At 39.2% G+C, this 17077-nt stretch overlaps 1 protein-coding gene across 1 annotated transcript in view; it reads right to left on the minus strand.

Moving 5' to 3' along the window:
- Positions 1-15405, minus strand: part of mdfi (MyoD family inhibitor) — a 51561-nt gene extending 36156 nt beyond the window's left edge. Inside the window, exons 1-2 of the mRNA XM_034691536.1 lie at positions 14948-15405; positions 12274-12475 (exon numbers count right to left, since the gene is read on the minus strand). Of these exons, the coding sequence (XP_034547427.1) occupies positions 12274-12424 (151 nt within the window). The 5' untranslated portion in view covers positions 12425-12475; positions 14948-15405. The remainder of the gene's footprint in view (positions 1-12273; positions 12476-14947) is intronic.
- Positions 15406-17077: the final 1672 nt, after the last annotated feature.

The following is a 17077-nucleotide window of genomic DNA, read 5'->3' on the forward strand; positions in this document are numbered from 1 at the left end:
GTTAATCAGGTGAAACTTTTATTCATAACTAAGGCAAAAGTCACACATTCAGGAGGTTCTGTACTCACAGATACAGAACCATTTGGATGTAATTGTGATTAATCACAGTCTCCACTGCAATGAATCACAATTATGTTTTTTATTGAATGAAAGCATTATTTATAACACAACAACTTGCCTGTATAGAAGTGCATTATGGGAAAATTTGGAGAGATGCACCAATCCTACTTTTTAGGTCACAATACCGATATCGATACCTGGGATTTAACAATCTCTATTCCTTAATGTGAGGATAGAATCATGTATTGGCAACTTTTGTAAACCATAATAAAATAAACATTTTTAAACGGACAGTATCATTACTCGACGAGCCAGAACTTTCTTCAGTTAAACAAAGAAAAAACTGAAGTGATTGTTTTTGGAGGAAGAAAGGTTAAAGGTTACTGCTCGGCTCCAATCTGCACAGATGAAATGTTCAAACCAAGCCAGAAACCTTGGTGTAGCCTTAGACTCAGACCTTCATTTCAGCATCCACATTCAAAGTCAGCCTACTATCACCTTAAGAATATATCAAGGATTAAAGGACTCATGTCTCAGCAGGATGCAGAAAAACTGGTCCATGCATTTATCTTTAGCAGACTAGACTACTGTAACGGGGTCTTTACAGGACTCCCTAAAAAGTCCATCAGACGGCTGCAGCTCATACAGAATGCTGCTGCTCGAGTCCTAACAAGGACCAAAAAAGTAGACCACATCACTCCAGTTCTTAGATCTCTACACTGGCTTCCTGTCTGTCAGAGAATAGACTTTAAAATCCTGCTGATGGTTTATAAAGCACTGAATGGTTTAGGCCAAAAATACATTGCTGATCTGCTACTACTTTATGAACCACCTCGACCTCTGAGGTCATCAGGTACTGGTCTGCTTTCAGTCCCTAGAGTCAGAATGAAACATGGTGAAGCAGCGTTTAGTCATTATGCACCACATATCTGGAACACACTCCCTGAAAGCTGTAGGTCTGCTCCAACTCTCACCTATTTTAAATCAAAGACTAAGACTTTTTTATTTGCCACTGCCTTCCTATCTTAGCTCGTTTTAATTCACTTTAAATCAAAATTTTAATGTACTTTTTTATATATTTCTAATTTTCCAGGATCAGGTTGGTGCATCCCTTAAAAATGTGTACAAAATAAGTTTGATGGGCAACTCCAGCAGCCGTGATGAATGCTTTCCATATTCTATATGTTTATTTTTTGGCAGTATAATCAATCTGTCCTTCCACCCACCATTATGGGGAATGTAAGATCTATCTATGATAAGGTGGACAAGCTAACCCAGCACCAGAGGGAATACTGGCAGAGTAGCATCATGCTAACAGAGCAAACACCGGACACGAACACCACATTGTAAGGATTTCACCTGCTGTGGGCGGACAGGATACAGGAGAGCAAGACTGAACACACTGGGGAATAAGGCCAGCTCAGTCCTGGACCCTGTGGAGGTGGTGGCTGACAGGAGAATTATGGCCAAGCTGTCGTCTCTGATGAACATTTTTTTTCTATATATATTCTTGTTGAAATTCTTGCCTGCTATGCTCAGCCTCTGAAAAGCGCCTAGTGCTTCCAGCACACAAGGCTTCAAAATCACTAGCTGGACTCTTCTCTTCTGTTGTCCCTAAATGGTGGAATGAATTGACCAACTCCATTTGATCTGCAGAGTCCCTCTCTACTTTCAAAAGACAGCTAAAGACCCAGCTCTTTAGGAAGCACTATGCACTTAGCTAGACTGTTCTCCACTGTTGTCCCCAGTGGCAGATCATGTCTTCCAGCTACAGTTGACTCACACTGTCCTGCTCTACTCTGGGAATCTGTGTTCAGCTCTGGAGTGACCCAGCACTTGGTACTTTGGTCAGTATTGTGGTGATGTTAATTGTTGATGATGATAATGGAAGGTCTTAAATGGTTTGGTTGCTTCATTGTAGATATTCCTTATTTAAATTCCTTATTTACTTTTGTGCATTGCCTTTACACTGCTTGGCAGTACCTGCACCCAAATTGACTTGAAGCACTTTGTTACTCTTACTGATCTTGTTTCCTCTTGCTAGATCTTTGCTTGTGTTGTTCTTGTTCTTGTATGTAAGTCGCTTTGGATAAAAGCGTCTGCTAAATGACAAAACAAAAATGACATTGTTGTACTGTACACCTTTTTGTTTGCTGCTATAACTCCATGAATTTAGAAGACTTAACAGACTGGTCAGGAGGGCCAGTTCTGTCCTGGGCTGTCCTCTGGACTCCATAGAGGAGGTGGGTGAGAGGAGGATGTTAGCCAAGCTGACATCCATCATGGACAATCCCTCTCAACCCCTGCATGAGACTGAGGGGTCCCTGAGCAGCTCCTTCAGCAGCAGACTGAGACTCCCACCCTGCAGGATGGAGCGCTACCGCAGGTCCTTCATCCCATCTGCAATCAGACTGTTTAACACCAGCACTGCTGTGTCCCGTTAATCAGCTGTTCTCATCTTTCATTCCACTACATGGAAGTTACTATGTGACTTGGCACATTCACAAATAACTACTGTATCCATCTGAATCACACTGTTCTTCATACTGTGTATGTTTGTTTTTAAATAACCTGGTGCAATTTTTATTGTGCAATAACTTACCTTATCTATTTATCAGATAGAAGTGTACATAGTGTGTATATATCTGTAATAGTTGCCATATTTTATTTTTTTTAATTTAATTTAATTTAATTTTATTTTATTTTACCTTTATCATTGCTATTATTACTGTTATTATATTTTTTAACTATGTTAGTACATTGTTGTATTCCCCTGTCCCGTGTTGTAAGCTGCTGTAACAAAAGAAATTTCCCCCAACAGGGGAAGAAAAAAGGAGTATCTTATCTTATCTTATCTTATCTTATCTTATCTTATCTTATCTTATCTTATCTTAAGAATATAAACTGTATGTATGCTAGTTGAGTATCTAATATTGTCAGAGTACACTGAAGTAAGACAATACAGTGAAGTACATGTGACAGAATGGAACAGAGTCCTTTGGTGCTGTGATAAAAATTAAAAATATTAGAGCGCAATAATAGCAATTTCTTAGTGTAATAGTGGAATGTTGTGCACGGGGATTTAAATTATATACTACTACACTATTTCACTATTAACTACTGCACTTCTCAAGCATATACACTCGCAATTGGTTGCCCACTGACTCATCTCTAAACATAAAGATAAAGATATCAGAGAGTTGAAGGATTTAGAAAGAAGAAACAATGAGGTGAGATGAAGAGCAACCGAGCAGAATAATGTTCAGTGGAGCGGAGTTAGAGGAGTCGACGCAGTAGCAGCTCTTCGGCCAGCAGTAATGGCTGGAACTGATTGGAAACAGACACAACTGCTGACCAGGACGGAGGATAACACAAATCAAAGAACATGTGACTAAAGCACCAACATGGTTTTTGTCTGTCTCCCCCTCACAAATACACACGACTAAACACGCGCGCACACACACATAGAAAAGAAAGGAAAGGCAACTGTTTAGCTGTAGTTAGGCCAAAAGTTGGAGGAACACACAGATACACATACACACAAACAAACACGCACACAGATACACACACACACACACACAAACACTCACACATCAAGCACACATTGCACAGAGGGGCTGTGAGAGTGCAGTACTGGAATATGTCCAAAATCAGAGATTATAGCTGCTGAGAGAATGGAGCAGTGTAAGCTCATTAAAGACAAAAACTGTCTGCTGTTGAACAGGCTTAAGGGGAATTTAATTGTGTTACTTTGTCTCTGAGATTCCTCTGGTTCCTGGGAAAAGACTGCACAGCTGCTTTGCTGGGTGTGGGACTGCAGCTTTATCAAAAGGAGTCTTTGTGATACATTTATGCACTGCACTTTACCATATTGCATCTGGTCATATTTGAAAATTAATAGTCTTAATATATGGCAGAAAATTCAGTAGCATGTACCATTCAGAAAGAAAATAGAAGGATAAACAGATTGTATAAGTAACCTTGCAATGTCAAACAAAAAGCATACACTAGTGGGATGAAATGAATGGACAACTCTGCGCTTTTTATATTTTGGTATTATGTTTGGGCCACTCTGCACACCTCTGTCTTTGACGGTTAAGATAACATATACTTTATGGTCCCCCATTAGGGGAAATTCTTTTGTTACAGCAGCTTACAACACGGGACAGGGGACTACAGCAATGTATTAACATAGTTAAAAAATATAATAACAATAATAATAGCAATGATAAAGGTAAAATAGAATGTAATAAAATAAAATGTAATAATATAAAATGTAATAAAATAAAATAGAATAAAATAAAATAAAATAGAATAAAATAAAATAGAATAAAATAAAATAGAATAAAATAAAATAAAATAGAATAAAATAAAATAAAATAGAATTAAATAAAATAGAATAAAATAAAATAGAATAAAATAAAATAGAATAAAATAAAATAGAATAAAATAAAATAGAATAAAATAGAATAAAATAGAATAAAATAAAATAAAATAAAATAGAATAAAATAGAATAAAATAGAATAAAATAAAATAGAATAAAATAGAATAAAATAGAATAAAATAAAATAGAATAAAATAGAATAAAATAGAATAAAATAGAATAAAATAAAATAAAATAAAATAAAATAAAATATGGCAACTGTTACAGATGTATACACACTATGTACACTTCTATCTGATAAATAGATAAGGTAAGTTATTGCACGATAAAAATTGCACCAAGTTATTTAAAAAAACATACACAGTATGAAGAACAGTGCGATTCAGATGAAATACAATAGTTATTTGTGAATATGCCAAGTCACATAGTAACTGCCATGTAGTGGAATGAAAGATGAGAACAGCTGATTAACGGGACATTGTAGTGCTGGTGTTAAACACCCACCTCCTCTATGGAGTCCAGAGGACAGCCCAGGACAGAACTGGCCCTCCTGACCAGTCTGTTAAGTCTTTTTCTGTCCCTGTCTGTGCTCCCTGCTCCCCAGCAGACCACTGCATAGAAGAATGCAGATGCTACCACAGTAGTAGTTACTGTGCTTCATGTGATATCAGCCAACAGCGTCCAAATAAATTCTAATGTCATGATCGATTTAATTCATTTGTGCAGATATCTAAAATGTGAGTAACAAGGGTTGAGTCAAAAAATTATACATTTACTTTTAACTCATTCATTTTGTCCTTCAGCCTGAGGCATCTGTTAAAGTAACAGGCCTTGAAACTGTAGTACAAGGTATGGTGTTGCTGGTATAGTATCAATATGACAAGCCACAGATCATTTTCACAGTTTGTTTTTTCTTGCAACCGCAATAACTCAGACCATAAAAATGCCAGATGCGCAGTGTTTTGATGATGTGTCACTGCAGATATGCTTACATTGGCTGTGTTGCTGCTCTAACTTGTTTACATGTGCAGAAAAGTGAAAAGCAAGAATTTCTAGGATGCATACACTTAGCTTAGGCAAGCAGACATACTGGTAGAAAGACTGATACTTGAGTAACACATTTTAATGGGATAGAGTTATTTATTTAACTCACAGCTCAGTAATAAAAAATGAACTGCTACCTCATGTATTATTGTCAATGTCATTTATTATGACAGACTGGGTTTTTTAATTGTAAGTATCTTCACTTGGACATATTGATGTTAACTTTGTTCAAGTTATGTGCTCATGCAAAAACAACAAATTAATATATTGTTGTCAAGTGTCACTGAGCCATGCGTCGTACTTTTAACCTTGCCATAACTGGAGGTTTGAGCTGAAACAATCAGAACCCCCACATATGAATGGGTAAATCTGTCACTGCAGCAGTGGCTTTACAGTAACAGGCCTCAAATGTTTAAACAAGACAGTATGCTTGCTGGTTTGCACCATCACTCCATGCTGACACTATCTGTCAACAGTATATAACATGGGTTATGAGGATTTGGATACCGATTCCAGTCAGGAGCTGGGGGAGAGAGAGAGAGAAAAAACAAGACCACGCCACCAGAGCAGGAGTAGAAACGGTTTCTCAAATGTTTGCGAGGTGGTGAAGGAAAAAAAAAGAAAAGCATGCTCATTTTCGTAGCTCAAATATGCTGTAAAAATGCCTCAAACTGCTGCTAGTTTATTTCAATCTCTGTGAGAAACCAAATTAGACCCAATCCTGAACAAACCTCAGGGACTAAAAGGGGACAAGTAGGCAAATAGTTGTGTCTGTACAGGCAGAATTATTCTATGAGAGCAGCAGTATGACCAGAAAAATACTAGAGAGGGATTAATCTATATCATAACAAGACAAAATATATATATATTTGTGGTTAAATTATTTAATTCAACAATCTTAACTATCTTTTTTACACTGGACAGGTAGTAAACCAAAAGTTTTTATATGTAACTGGTGGTCCTAATCCTTCTGTCAGTAGCTTCAGCTTCTAGCCACTCGAGCTAATGTTAGCTTGACTGATTAAAAGGATAAGATTCCTCACAGCCTATTATCTCTAAAGTCCCAATTCACAGCTATCAAATGCTTCTGTGTACCAGTAGTTTAACTTAAAATTCTTACACTTCTTCACTTTCTGACATATTTCAGTCAATTATGCTTCATGTCTTGAGAGCTAATAGCTAGCTTAAAATAAGGTGATAGAGTCAGCTAATGCTAAATTACTGATCTACACACACAGGTGTGTTTCTCCTTGATTTCAAATCAAATCAACTTTATTTATATAGCACTTTACACACAACACAGATGATTCAAAGTGCTTTACAACAGAAAAAGAGAAAATTGAATTAAAAAAAAACACAAACAGAGGAATAGAGAGGGAAAGCAGAGTCTAAGAGAGCAATATAATTAAAAATAAATTAACAGTAATAATAACAACAGTAATGACAAGAAATACAATTAACAGTGCAGTACTATTTTTTAATGAAAAACCTACCTCTGCTACTCACCACTGCACTTTATCATATTATTTTAGCCTGTACATATTAGTCATGCCTATTTGTTGTTATTTTGTATTTATAGCTGAAGTTATTGTTATTATTTTTATTTTATTTTTATTTGTAGGTCTTATTCTTATGCCTTGTACAAAGAGAGCACAGTTAAGTCAAATTCCTTGTGTGTTCAGGCATACCTGGCCAATAAAGCTGATTCTGATTCTGATTCTGAATATCTGAGCCAGTGTGGTTAGAGGAAGTTAAAAGTGAATGAAATAAAAAAAAAAAGAATAAAAGTGCGTTTTGAGACGACTTTTAAAAGTCTCAACAGAGGGGTGAATGAGGACGGTGGGGGGGAAGAGAATTCCACAGTTTTGGGGCACAGATGGAGAAGGGCCTGTCCCCATGTCTCTTTGTCCTTGCTGTTCGGACAGACAGGAAGTTTTGGTGTGATGATTTAACCATTTAAAGTTGCACCTTAAAAAAGTACAGATCCGGTTTCAGAGATGACAAAGTCTGTACTTTTTTAGTATAACTCATGGACTTAAACACCAATAAGCTGATATGGGCTTCTTTTTCATGACTCAGTTTTTACTAGTGGTTCAACGGATCATCGTTGATCCGTGATCCGTACGGATGCCTCTCTCCGCGGATCGGTTGATGAAAAAAGTTGTGCGTGTTCACGTGATGACCGCATGTTCAATCCACACTCACTCGCCAAGCGCAGCTGTTGTCATGGCAAGTGAAGGAGCAGTGGGACTTGAAAAACCTCCTGCATCTTGTAAGTCACATGTATGGGAGCATTTTGGTTTCCCTGTGAAATACAGTGAATGCTGAATGTGCTTGAGCCACGTTATGAAATTCCGTTGCGCACCCACTAGACCAGAGGCCGTCAATACGGCCGCCTATTCATGGCCCCTGAACTGTTATTCCTTCACTCTGTGTTTTGGTCGGGTCACCATGTGTTTACCGGGACTTGTCTCCATGTTAGATACGCAGACAGGCTGTTACTGTGTCACTTAAGAGTCCACTGCTGCCAGTGCATTTTTTAACTTTCACTTTGGTTTATGGAGCGGTTCGCATGTTGGCACTTTGCCAGCTGTAGGACCCTAGAATGCACGAAAACGGTGTGTTCACAGTTTGCAGCTTAAAGAAAAGTGGACGGTGAAAATCCGCAAATGAAAGAAGAATGGAGTGAAACTTTTAAAGTTCCTCTGCTCCTTCACTTGCCATGCCATGAAATGCAGTGAATGAGGCAGGACTGGGCCCACAGATGGGGTGCTTTGCACAAGCTGTACATTTTGAGTTGAATCTTGTTTTTATTTAATGGGCAAAAGTTTACAAGTGTTTTACAAAATAAATGGAGGACAAAGTTATATTTGTCTTGTCTTCTTCTTTTTTTTTTTTTTTTTTTGCTGATCCGAAAAATGATCCGATCCGTGACTCAAAACCGTGATCCGATCCGAACCGTGAGTTTTTTGATCTGTTGCACCCCTAGTTTTTACCACTCAAAGTTTGAGACACTGATACTGTAATCAGTCAAAGTCAGAATCAAAGTTCTTGCAGTTTGACATTTGCTCGCTTTCATTTTGCAATTTCAAAACCAAAGTAAACTCTGAACACAGAAGCAACAGAGACAAAGATAAACTAGGACAAAAGCAGGGAAGTGGGCAATAAGAGGAAGAGAGAAAATAGAGTGAGAGATGCCAGTGGCGAAAGAGACTGAGGGAATCTAGTATGTGGCGGTTAGAGGCTCCTATATAAACACACAGGCTCATTGCATCTTCATGCCTGTGAGAGAGCAACACTCACAGGAGTGAGCAACGTGCTTCTGTTAACACATGCACCACAGTTCAATGGCCTTGTAATGACAGAGCTGAGCTTTATTCACCTTCAGCAGAGACAGCTAGTCAAATGTAGGAGAACAGGAGAGCTGAATAGTGCCCTGTTATTGGCTGGCTCCTGTGCTGATGCTAACATGGCATAGTCTCAGTTAAAATATTGCCAATCTAAACAGAGGCATGAATAAACACCTCTTTAGAACAGTGTCAACAAGCAAGTTTGACAGAGTCATTTTCTTGTAGAACATTTGCATCCAATGTTTATGCTATTGTGTGACAGTAAAGAAGCTACTGTACACACAAAATAATGTAATGAAGCAGAGGCATCACTTAAAGAATCTGGGGAATGGGTTTCAGAGCTGCTGCCAGTATCTAAAAGAGACAAAATATGTCACTACATTATTAATTTAGCTGCCAAGTAAGTACTTTCTCTCATGAACAGCCTGTGCTAAAGACACGTGATACTTTTGACTCAACCCTTTGACTGCATACAAGGCCAGTGTGTATTTAAACCACAGTTTAAAATGTGCAGAGCTGTTCAAAACCTTGCAAAGTCATTTTTGGCAATAGCATTATCTCTGTGACATCTTATACAAGCTACTGGAGACAACGACAACCACAATTCCATACTGCAGGTCTTTTTCTGTCAGTTAGAGAAAGTTGATTAATCAGAGGCTCCTTTCACACAGCCTGTTCAAGACTTCACTGTTACACCTCTGTACAGTATAAAACATGCCAGTAGTCTTAGTGATGTCACCCACTGGTTTTTGAAGAAGGCTTGGTGGTAGCCATATTGGAAATGCTGATTCAACTTAACTTTGTGCCAACCTAGAAACAGACAAAGAGGTTGAACTGACGCAGGCAATAAGCCTCCTGGGGAACAGGTATGTTGCTCCAGCCTTAAGTCAAGATTAAGGAATGACATAGCACTGTTTGGTTTGGTGTGAAAGTAAAAAGACAGCACCGAGTGTAGCTTGGTATTTGGGCTGTAGCAGAATCTCTGTGTCAAAAAAAGCCAGAGGTAGTTGTTGACCCCAATCAGGTATGGGCAAGCCATCTTCCTGTTAGCAAGCTTGATAGCAGTAAGCATTAAAAAAAACAGGTAGTCACTGAGCTGACTATTTCTAAAAACAGCTAGATATGTGCTGAATTGCAACTTTGTCTAAGTAGTTAGATCTATAAATGCATCTGTTGAGCTGTTGTACCAAAGCTCTGCACCCTGCAGGCACAGGGCCGGGTTGGGGTTGAGCTAGGTGCTGAAAGCAGGGCCTTGTTGCCCTCACCAATCTTCTCCTCCCAACCCTGGCTCACCTATGTACTGACAGCTACACACACACACGCACACACACACGGAAGACAGCCAGACAGGCAGTCTAACTTTAGTGGAAGACGCCACAGTTATACTTTGTGTTGGCCTCCTCAAGAGCAAGTACAGGTAAAGTCAGCAAAGCCAAAAGAACATGTTCAGACAGAAATCTATGGTTTAATAACTCTAAAACTGTTCTCATAGATATTATCATTAAAGCTGAGGCTGTGCTCACACTCATAACCATAGACCACAGCTTAGCAGAGAACAAAAATATGACTGGGCTGATTCTGTGTTTTAAGAACATTCAATACAGTAATCACAATTGGTTGGGTTGAGACCTGCCGCTGAAACACCAACCAAAAAGCAAAAGAACAAAATCATCTATTGAAGATTTTTCTTGCACGTTCCCATCAAAACAAGTTGCTCTGCACACTTCCCTTACTTTTTACCACACCTATCCTAAAAACACCATAAGACATGGACAATGATCTACAGTGAACGCTGCTTGTCTCACTGAGGAAAACCTCATTTAGGTTGATCCTGGATGAGTCATTCATGCACAATATCGTCCTCAGTTGGTCCTTGTCCCCTCTTACCCTCCCACTGTCAGTCAACCTTTACCATGACCAATCACACAAAAAGGGGAGGGGTCCATTCCCAAATTCCCAGAAGTCCCATTGTGGCCTTTAAGTATTCCACAGTGCTGAATGAGTCTTGACCCCTTAGATCGTCCAAGGAGGCATGTCCGCCATACAGACAGATCTCCTATTACCTCAGAAAGCAACTGTTTTATGGGTCAGTGCAGGGGCGTCAAACTCATTTCAGTTCAGGGGCCACATACATCCCAATTTGATCTGAAGTGGGTGGAAACTTCAATAAATACCTGCTTTGACCAAAATAAATCAGGTTACTGAGCAGTACATTTACACGAATCGTGTGCCCAACAAGTTATTCTGAGAGCTCAGGGTTTGCAGCCAATAAAACAGAAGCTGAATTCTCCCCCATGACCGACATCATGTTAAAGCCCTATCTTTCTACATTACATTTGAGTAACGGCAAGCTAATAAGCTAGCCTTGATTACCAATAGCAATGTGTCTGTGTCAGCACAGACCCTGGGAGTGATTAAACACAAGACTATCTTATAAGGAATGGAAATAACCTGTTTTGAAAGAGCAGCCAACGGGGAAGTGCCTTAAACTTGCATTCTTTGTAATGACCAGCAGGGGGCGACTCCACTGATTGCAAATGAGTTGTAGATTGTATAGAACTGAGGAGGGATGAGGAAACAAGCCATTTCTAGTAAAATCATAACTCAATAATAACCTCCCATAAATAATGACAACTCCAAATATTTTCCTTTGTTTTAGTGCAACAAAGTACAAGTACATTCTGAAAATGTTCACATTACATGAACTTTCTTTTTAGAAAAACAGCTGTTGTATTTTTCTCCATGATGAGTCTCATAGTGGTGGCAGAATATTATATTCTTTAAGCCCTGAAACCTGCTGCAAACACACCACACACACAGGTTTCCCACTCACCTACGTTGTTCAGGTGTGCTCCATAAGCACTATGATTGTATGCGACCCCCAGAAAACAAATCTGATATAGCAGTTACTTTTGTTGAACAATTGCAGTTTATGTCTTCTCTGTCATTTTTTTCATTTTGGGAAGTCATCCGCGGGCCGGATTGGAAACTCTGGTGGGCTGGTTTTGGCCCGCGGGCCGTGTGTTTGACACCCCTGGGTTAGTGGAAGAGTCTGACCTAATGTATGTCATGGCATCCACCAGAAACATGTGATTATTTTTTAATCAATTGATTGTAACTGAGCTACACCGGTGAGCTCACTAGCTTATCTTTTTTATAATAAAAGCCTTATATCTTCATAATTACTATCTCACTTTTGCTGAGACAAATGCAAACAAAAGCACAATCAAAAACCAACAAATGAACCTGATACTTGTTTTATACACATTATCCTATATCAAATGAATGTGCAGACCCATCACATAACTCTCTGTACAGTGTCTTGGTCTTACCCAACACATACAGAAACACTAGACTCAGATGAGCTCCTTCTGAAGATCTGTCTGTTTTCATTTTGAATCTATTTATTTATTTTGATGAAAGCTCTTGCTTACCTCTACTAGAAAAGGGCTCTGGATTTGGGCAGCCATTTGCATTCTCTACGGTCAAAGCTGTGTGTGGATTTGGTTGAGAAGCTGGTAGGCTGGGGTCCCCATCATCAGGTGGCTCTGGGGAGATGGTAGGGGCACTCCTCTCCTCTTCCATCGGCGTAGGCCTGGCTCTTATGGGAGGAGGCGGAGGGATCAAGGTGTGAGCCTGAAGCACAGGGAGGAAGTATATTGAGTCATAAATATATTATTACAAAAAATAATTCCTCAAGTCTCATAATGGATTTGTCATTGTCTTTAGTGAGCAACAAGGCAACAGTCCACAGTCAACTTGAACAAACATGAATCCCTTTCAGCTATTCTGAAATCACTACAGGACGGGGCAGACTGCTTTCATGGAACAGTGGAAACACAGCAGGAAAGGACTAATCATAGTGTACTTTAATTAATAGTTATTTAACTTTTTAAACCTATGCTGTGCACGTAGAAATAATGGTAGTCTTTGTCTATTTATTTATACACATCATTTAAGTTTCCAAGGTGTGTTGTGAGAGCAAATCAAGATGAGTCAATTCAACACTAAAACGCAGGATGAAAAGACAGTTACAAAAAATGAAAGAGAAAATAGCTGGGCAGTTTTTTTTTTTATTATTAAAGGAAAAGCAGATCTCATACATTCCAGTGATAGCAAATATCATGCTGCAGACTATTTTGAGACTATTTCTAAATACAAATAAAAAGCAACATCTCACTGATATTTCAGGATAAAAAGAGGAGAAAAAATAAGGATCTATGATAGTTAAATAGTTTAAATGCTGTGTTTTTTTAGGTCTTAGTATTATATGTTTCTCATTAACTTATAAAAGCTTATGCTAGTCAATTCTAACCTTCATACAGAGGAAAATGTTACTGCTCAAGGCTTTCTCTTCTAAGTCTCTGGAGACAAAATTGAGATTCTCACTTCAGCCTCATTCAAGTTTCAAATTGTTCTCATTAGTTTCTCCTAAAATTCACTAGGAGAAATAGTTGAGACCATGACATGAGTCTTATTTGAGACTTAAATGAGAGATCTCATTAATGGCTAATTTTCTTCTCTTTTTTTTTAAATATATTTTTGGCCTTTTTACCTTTATTTGACAGGACAGCTGAAGAGAGACAGGAAATGTCAGGAGTAGTGAGTGGGGGAAGACATGCAGGAAATGTTCAACCAGCCGGGAATTGAACTGGCGACCCCTGCAACAAGGACTGTAGCCTCTGTATGTGGGGCACTTAGACCACTAGGCCACCAGCACCCAAAAGAATCCACCTCTTTAATTGTAATAATCTGGATAAATCTGGTCAGCCCTTTTGCAGCCCATATTTTAAATAAATGGTCTGTCATACCTGGTATGAAATCTCTATCTTTTGCAATTTCTCTCAAATCCACTAAATCTTTGTGAAGTTGTTTTGTTCCAAACAGACTTGTAAAGGAAGGACCATATTGTGAAGTCAAAGAAGAGATCATTTCACATCTAAATAGCTGATCTTGAAGTGGTTCAAATGTTTTAATGAGAATTGTAAGTTTGTGGACAATTACATTGAAATCTTAATTTTGCAGGGCACTATAAATGTTCATGAAAAGATGAGCTCAGGCTCTTTCTTTGCTCCATCTGAGCTCAACTTGAGACACAAAAACTGAGTCTGACAAAAACAAATGGATGAGGTTAGATTGAGACAATTGAGAGAGCTCCCTGATTTCTCCACCTGAGCTCAAAAGGAGTCACAACACTTGAGAAATACCTGAGAATAATTTCAGATTTTGACCAGATCTCCTTTTGAACTGAAAGGGAGACTAAGCTGAGACTTTTTGAAACTTTTTTTTCTGAAGGCAAGAATGAGAAACAGGAGACATAAGCTATAGTCTTATTTTGCTTTCAAACATATCTCATTGTTGTCTAGGAGACAGAAATGAAACACTTTTGAGATCTCCTCTTTAAATGTATTTTCCTGTTATCAGGTCACTGCTTTTTTTTATGTGATTTCTTTTTACAAGGAACCCATCGGTGACTCTGTACCGAGCAGCGTGCACTCTCCTGGAGCTCCTTATGAAGGTGGGCAAGTTCAGTGTGCGTCACGTGCCAACTTGTGTTCCGCGCGCGCCTTCCCTGCCAAAGCAGCTCAGCTGGACAGCTGTTTGCGCGCTCCCGCGACTCCGCTCCGCACTCGCTGCCCCCCCAAAAAAAGTTTTGATATCTCATGATTGGAAGCACTTTATTCAACGAATTATAAGCTCACTTCAAGCATTTTTTATTACCCTTAAATAACTCCAACATACTTTTGAAACAATCAAAACTTTTGAGAAGTTCCTGGAAAGGAGAGAACGCATCCTTGCAATCATAAAAACAGTGTGAAACTTTTGGCATGGGAGCTCAGGTTTTTTGAATACTTATGTCAAACTTCTACAATAAATTCACACAGATATGTTGACTCTTATCACACCACATGTTACTGCTGGCTCATAACGGGCGTATTCTGTTTACCTTTATTGCGTGTCTGTGCCTTGCTTTCCCCAAAACGAGTCCCTGCATGCTCAGACTGAGCTCATCTCCACTGTGGAGATACCCTTTTCTGTCTGAATTTGTACCTGCAGCAAATAACTCCATTGAATCAACAGTACCAGCTTACAAAAACAACTTCTTACCTTATGTCTGGCTGGGGCACGAAGCAGTCAACCCTTCGGCTAATTCATTCTCTGTCCGCTCCAGGTGGACTTCTCCCCCTCCGACACCTTTCCCTCCACTCTCGTCACTTTAAACGAGCACAGTATCTCTTCTCGACTCATGTAGGTGTCCCCAAACTTCCAATTCAAAGCATTTTTCTACAACGAAGATAGTTCTCTCTCCGCCCTCCAAAGTATTCTCTCTCCTGCTCGCCCCGTCCTCCAGCACACCAGATGTTGGGAAGTTTGTGTGTGTGCGTGTGTGTCTCTGCAGGCAACTCGCTGAATACTCTTTGTCTGCACTGCAGGTTTCCCCACCTTCTATTGCGTTACTGCTTGCAAAGTCTCAGCACACCGCCGTCCCAAACTTGTCTAAACTTTTGAAATGAGCAGTATCCGTCCTGTGTGTGTACCCCCTCTGTTCTGTCTCTACTCCCACTGCTTGCTTCCAAACTCTGTGCTGCAAGCTATTGGACAGGAAACTACAGTCAGCAGTGATTGTGCTTCCTCCAGGCTAGAAACTAGTTGGGCTGAACTATACTGTCATATAATTACCCCTTAACCTGAAACAGACACACCACTAACACAGGGTAGCTTTCATCAGGATTTATGAGCCCAGGAACCATATGTTTTGTAAATACTAGAGAAACAGTTTGTGGATATACATTGTAATGTGAAGAATCATTATAATTTTTAACTACTGTATATATCCTACTCACTGCACTACCAAAATAAAAATGAAGTCAATGGGTTCATATGATGGTTATTGTTATAGAAGTTGTAATGGCAAGTGCTTTCTGTCAGCTGAGGAAAATGTTACTGCTGAAGACTTTCTCCTCTAAGTCTCTGGAGACAAAATTGAGATTCTCACTTCAGCCTCATTCAAGTTTCAAATTGTTCTCATTAGTTTCTCCTAAAATTCCCTAGGAGAAATAGTTGAGACCATGACATGAGTCTTGTTTGAGACTTAAATGAGAGATCTCATTAATGGATCATTTCCTCTTTTTTTTTTTTTTATATATTTTTGGCCTTTTTACCTTTATTTGACAGGACAGCTGAAGAGAGACAGGAAATGTGGGGAGTAGTGAGCAGGGGGAAGACATGCAGGAAATGGTCGACCGGCCAGGAATTGAACCGGCGACCCTTGTGACAAGGACTGTAGCCTCTGTATGTGGGGCGCTCCCAGAGGAAAATTTAACTGCTCAAGGATTTCTCTTCTAAGTCTCTGGAGACCAAATTGAGATTCTCACTTCAGCCTCATTCAAGTTTCAAATTGTTCTCATTGGTTTCTCATTAGTTTCTCCTAAAATTCACTAGGAGAAATAGTTGAGACCATGACATGAGTCTTATTTGAGAGATCTCATTAATGGATCATTTGCTTCTCTTTTTTGGATATATTTTTGGCCTTTATTTGACAGGACAGCTGAAGCAAAACAGGAAATGTGGGGAGTAGTGAGCGGGGGAAGACATGCAGGAAATGGTCGACCGGCCGGGAATCGAACCGGCAACCCCTGTGACGAGGACTGTAGCCTCTGTATGTGGGGTGCTTAGACCAGTAGGCCACCAGTGCCCAAAAGATGTTTTAAAGAGAATTGTAAGTTTGTGGACAATTATACTGAAATCTTAATTTTGCAGGGCACTATAAATGTTCATGAAAAGATGAGCTCAGGCTCTTTCTTTGCTCCATCTGAGCTCAACTTGAGACACAAAAACTGAGTCTGTCAAAAACAAATGGATGAGGTTAGATTGAGACAGTTGAGAGAGCTCCCTGATTTCTCCACCTGAGCTCAAAAGGAGTCACAACACTTGAGAAATACCTGAGAATCATTTCAGATTTTGATGAGATCTTCTTTTGAACTGAAAGGGAGACTAAGCTGAGACTTTTTGAAACTTTTTTTCTGGTGGCAAGAATAAGCTAGTCTCATTTTGCTTTCAAACAGATCTCATTGTTGTCTAGGAGACATAAATGAAACACTTTTGAGATCTCCTCTCTAAATTTATTTTCTTTGGGATGTTGTTTTCATCTTCCCACTCAACACTAACACTTTGAAATGAAAATTTAAACATTGATGTTATTTGTAGTTCTTTGGTAAAACTTCTCAAGTCTTCAAT

The sequence above is a fragment of the Notolabrus celidotus genome, chromosome 1 (genome assembly GCF_009762535.1).
Source record: "Notolabrus celidotus isolate fNotCel1 chromosome 1, fNotCel1.pri, whole genome shotgun sequence".
In the NCBI taxonomy this organism is placed as follows: domain Eukaryota; kingdom Metazoa; phylum Chordata; class Actinopteri; order Labriformes; family Labridae; genus Notolabrus; species Notolabrus celidotus.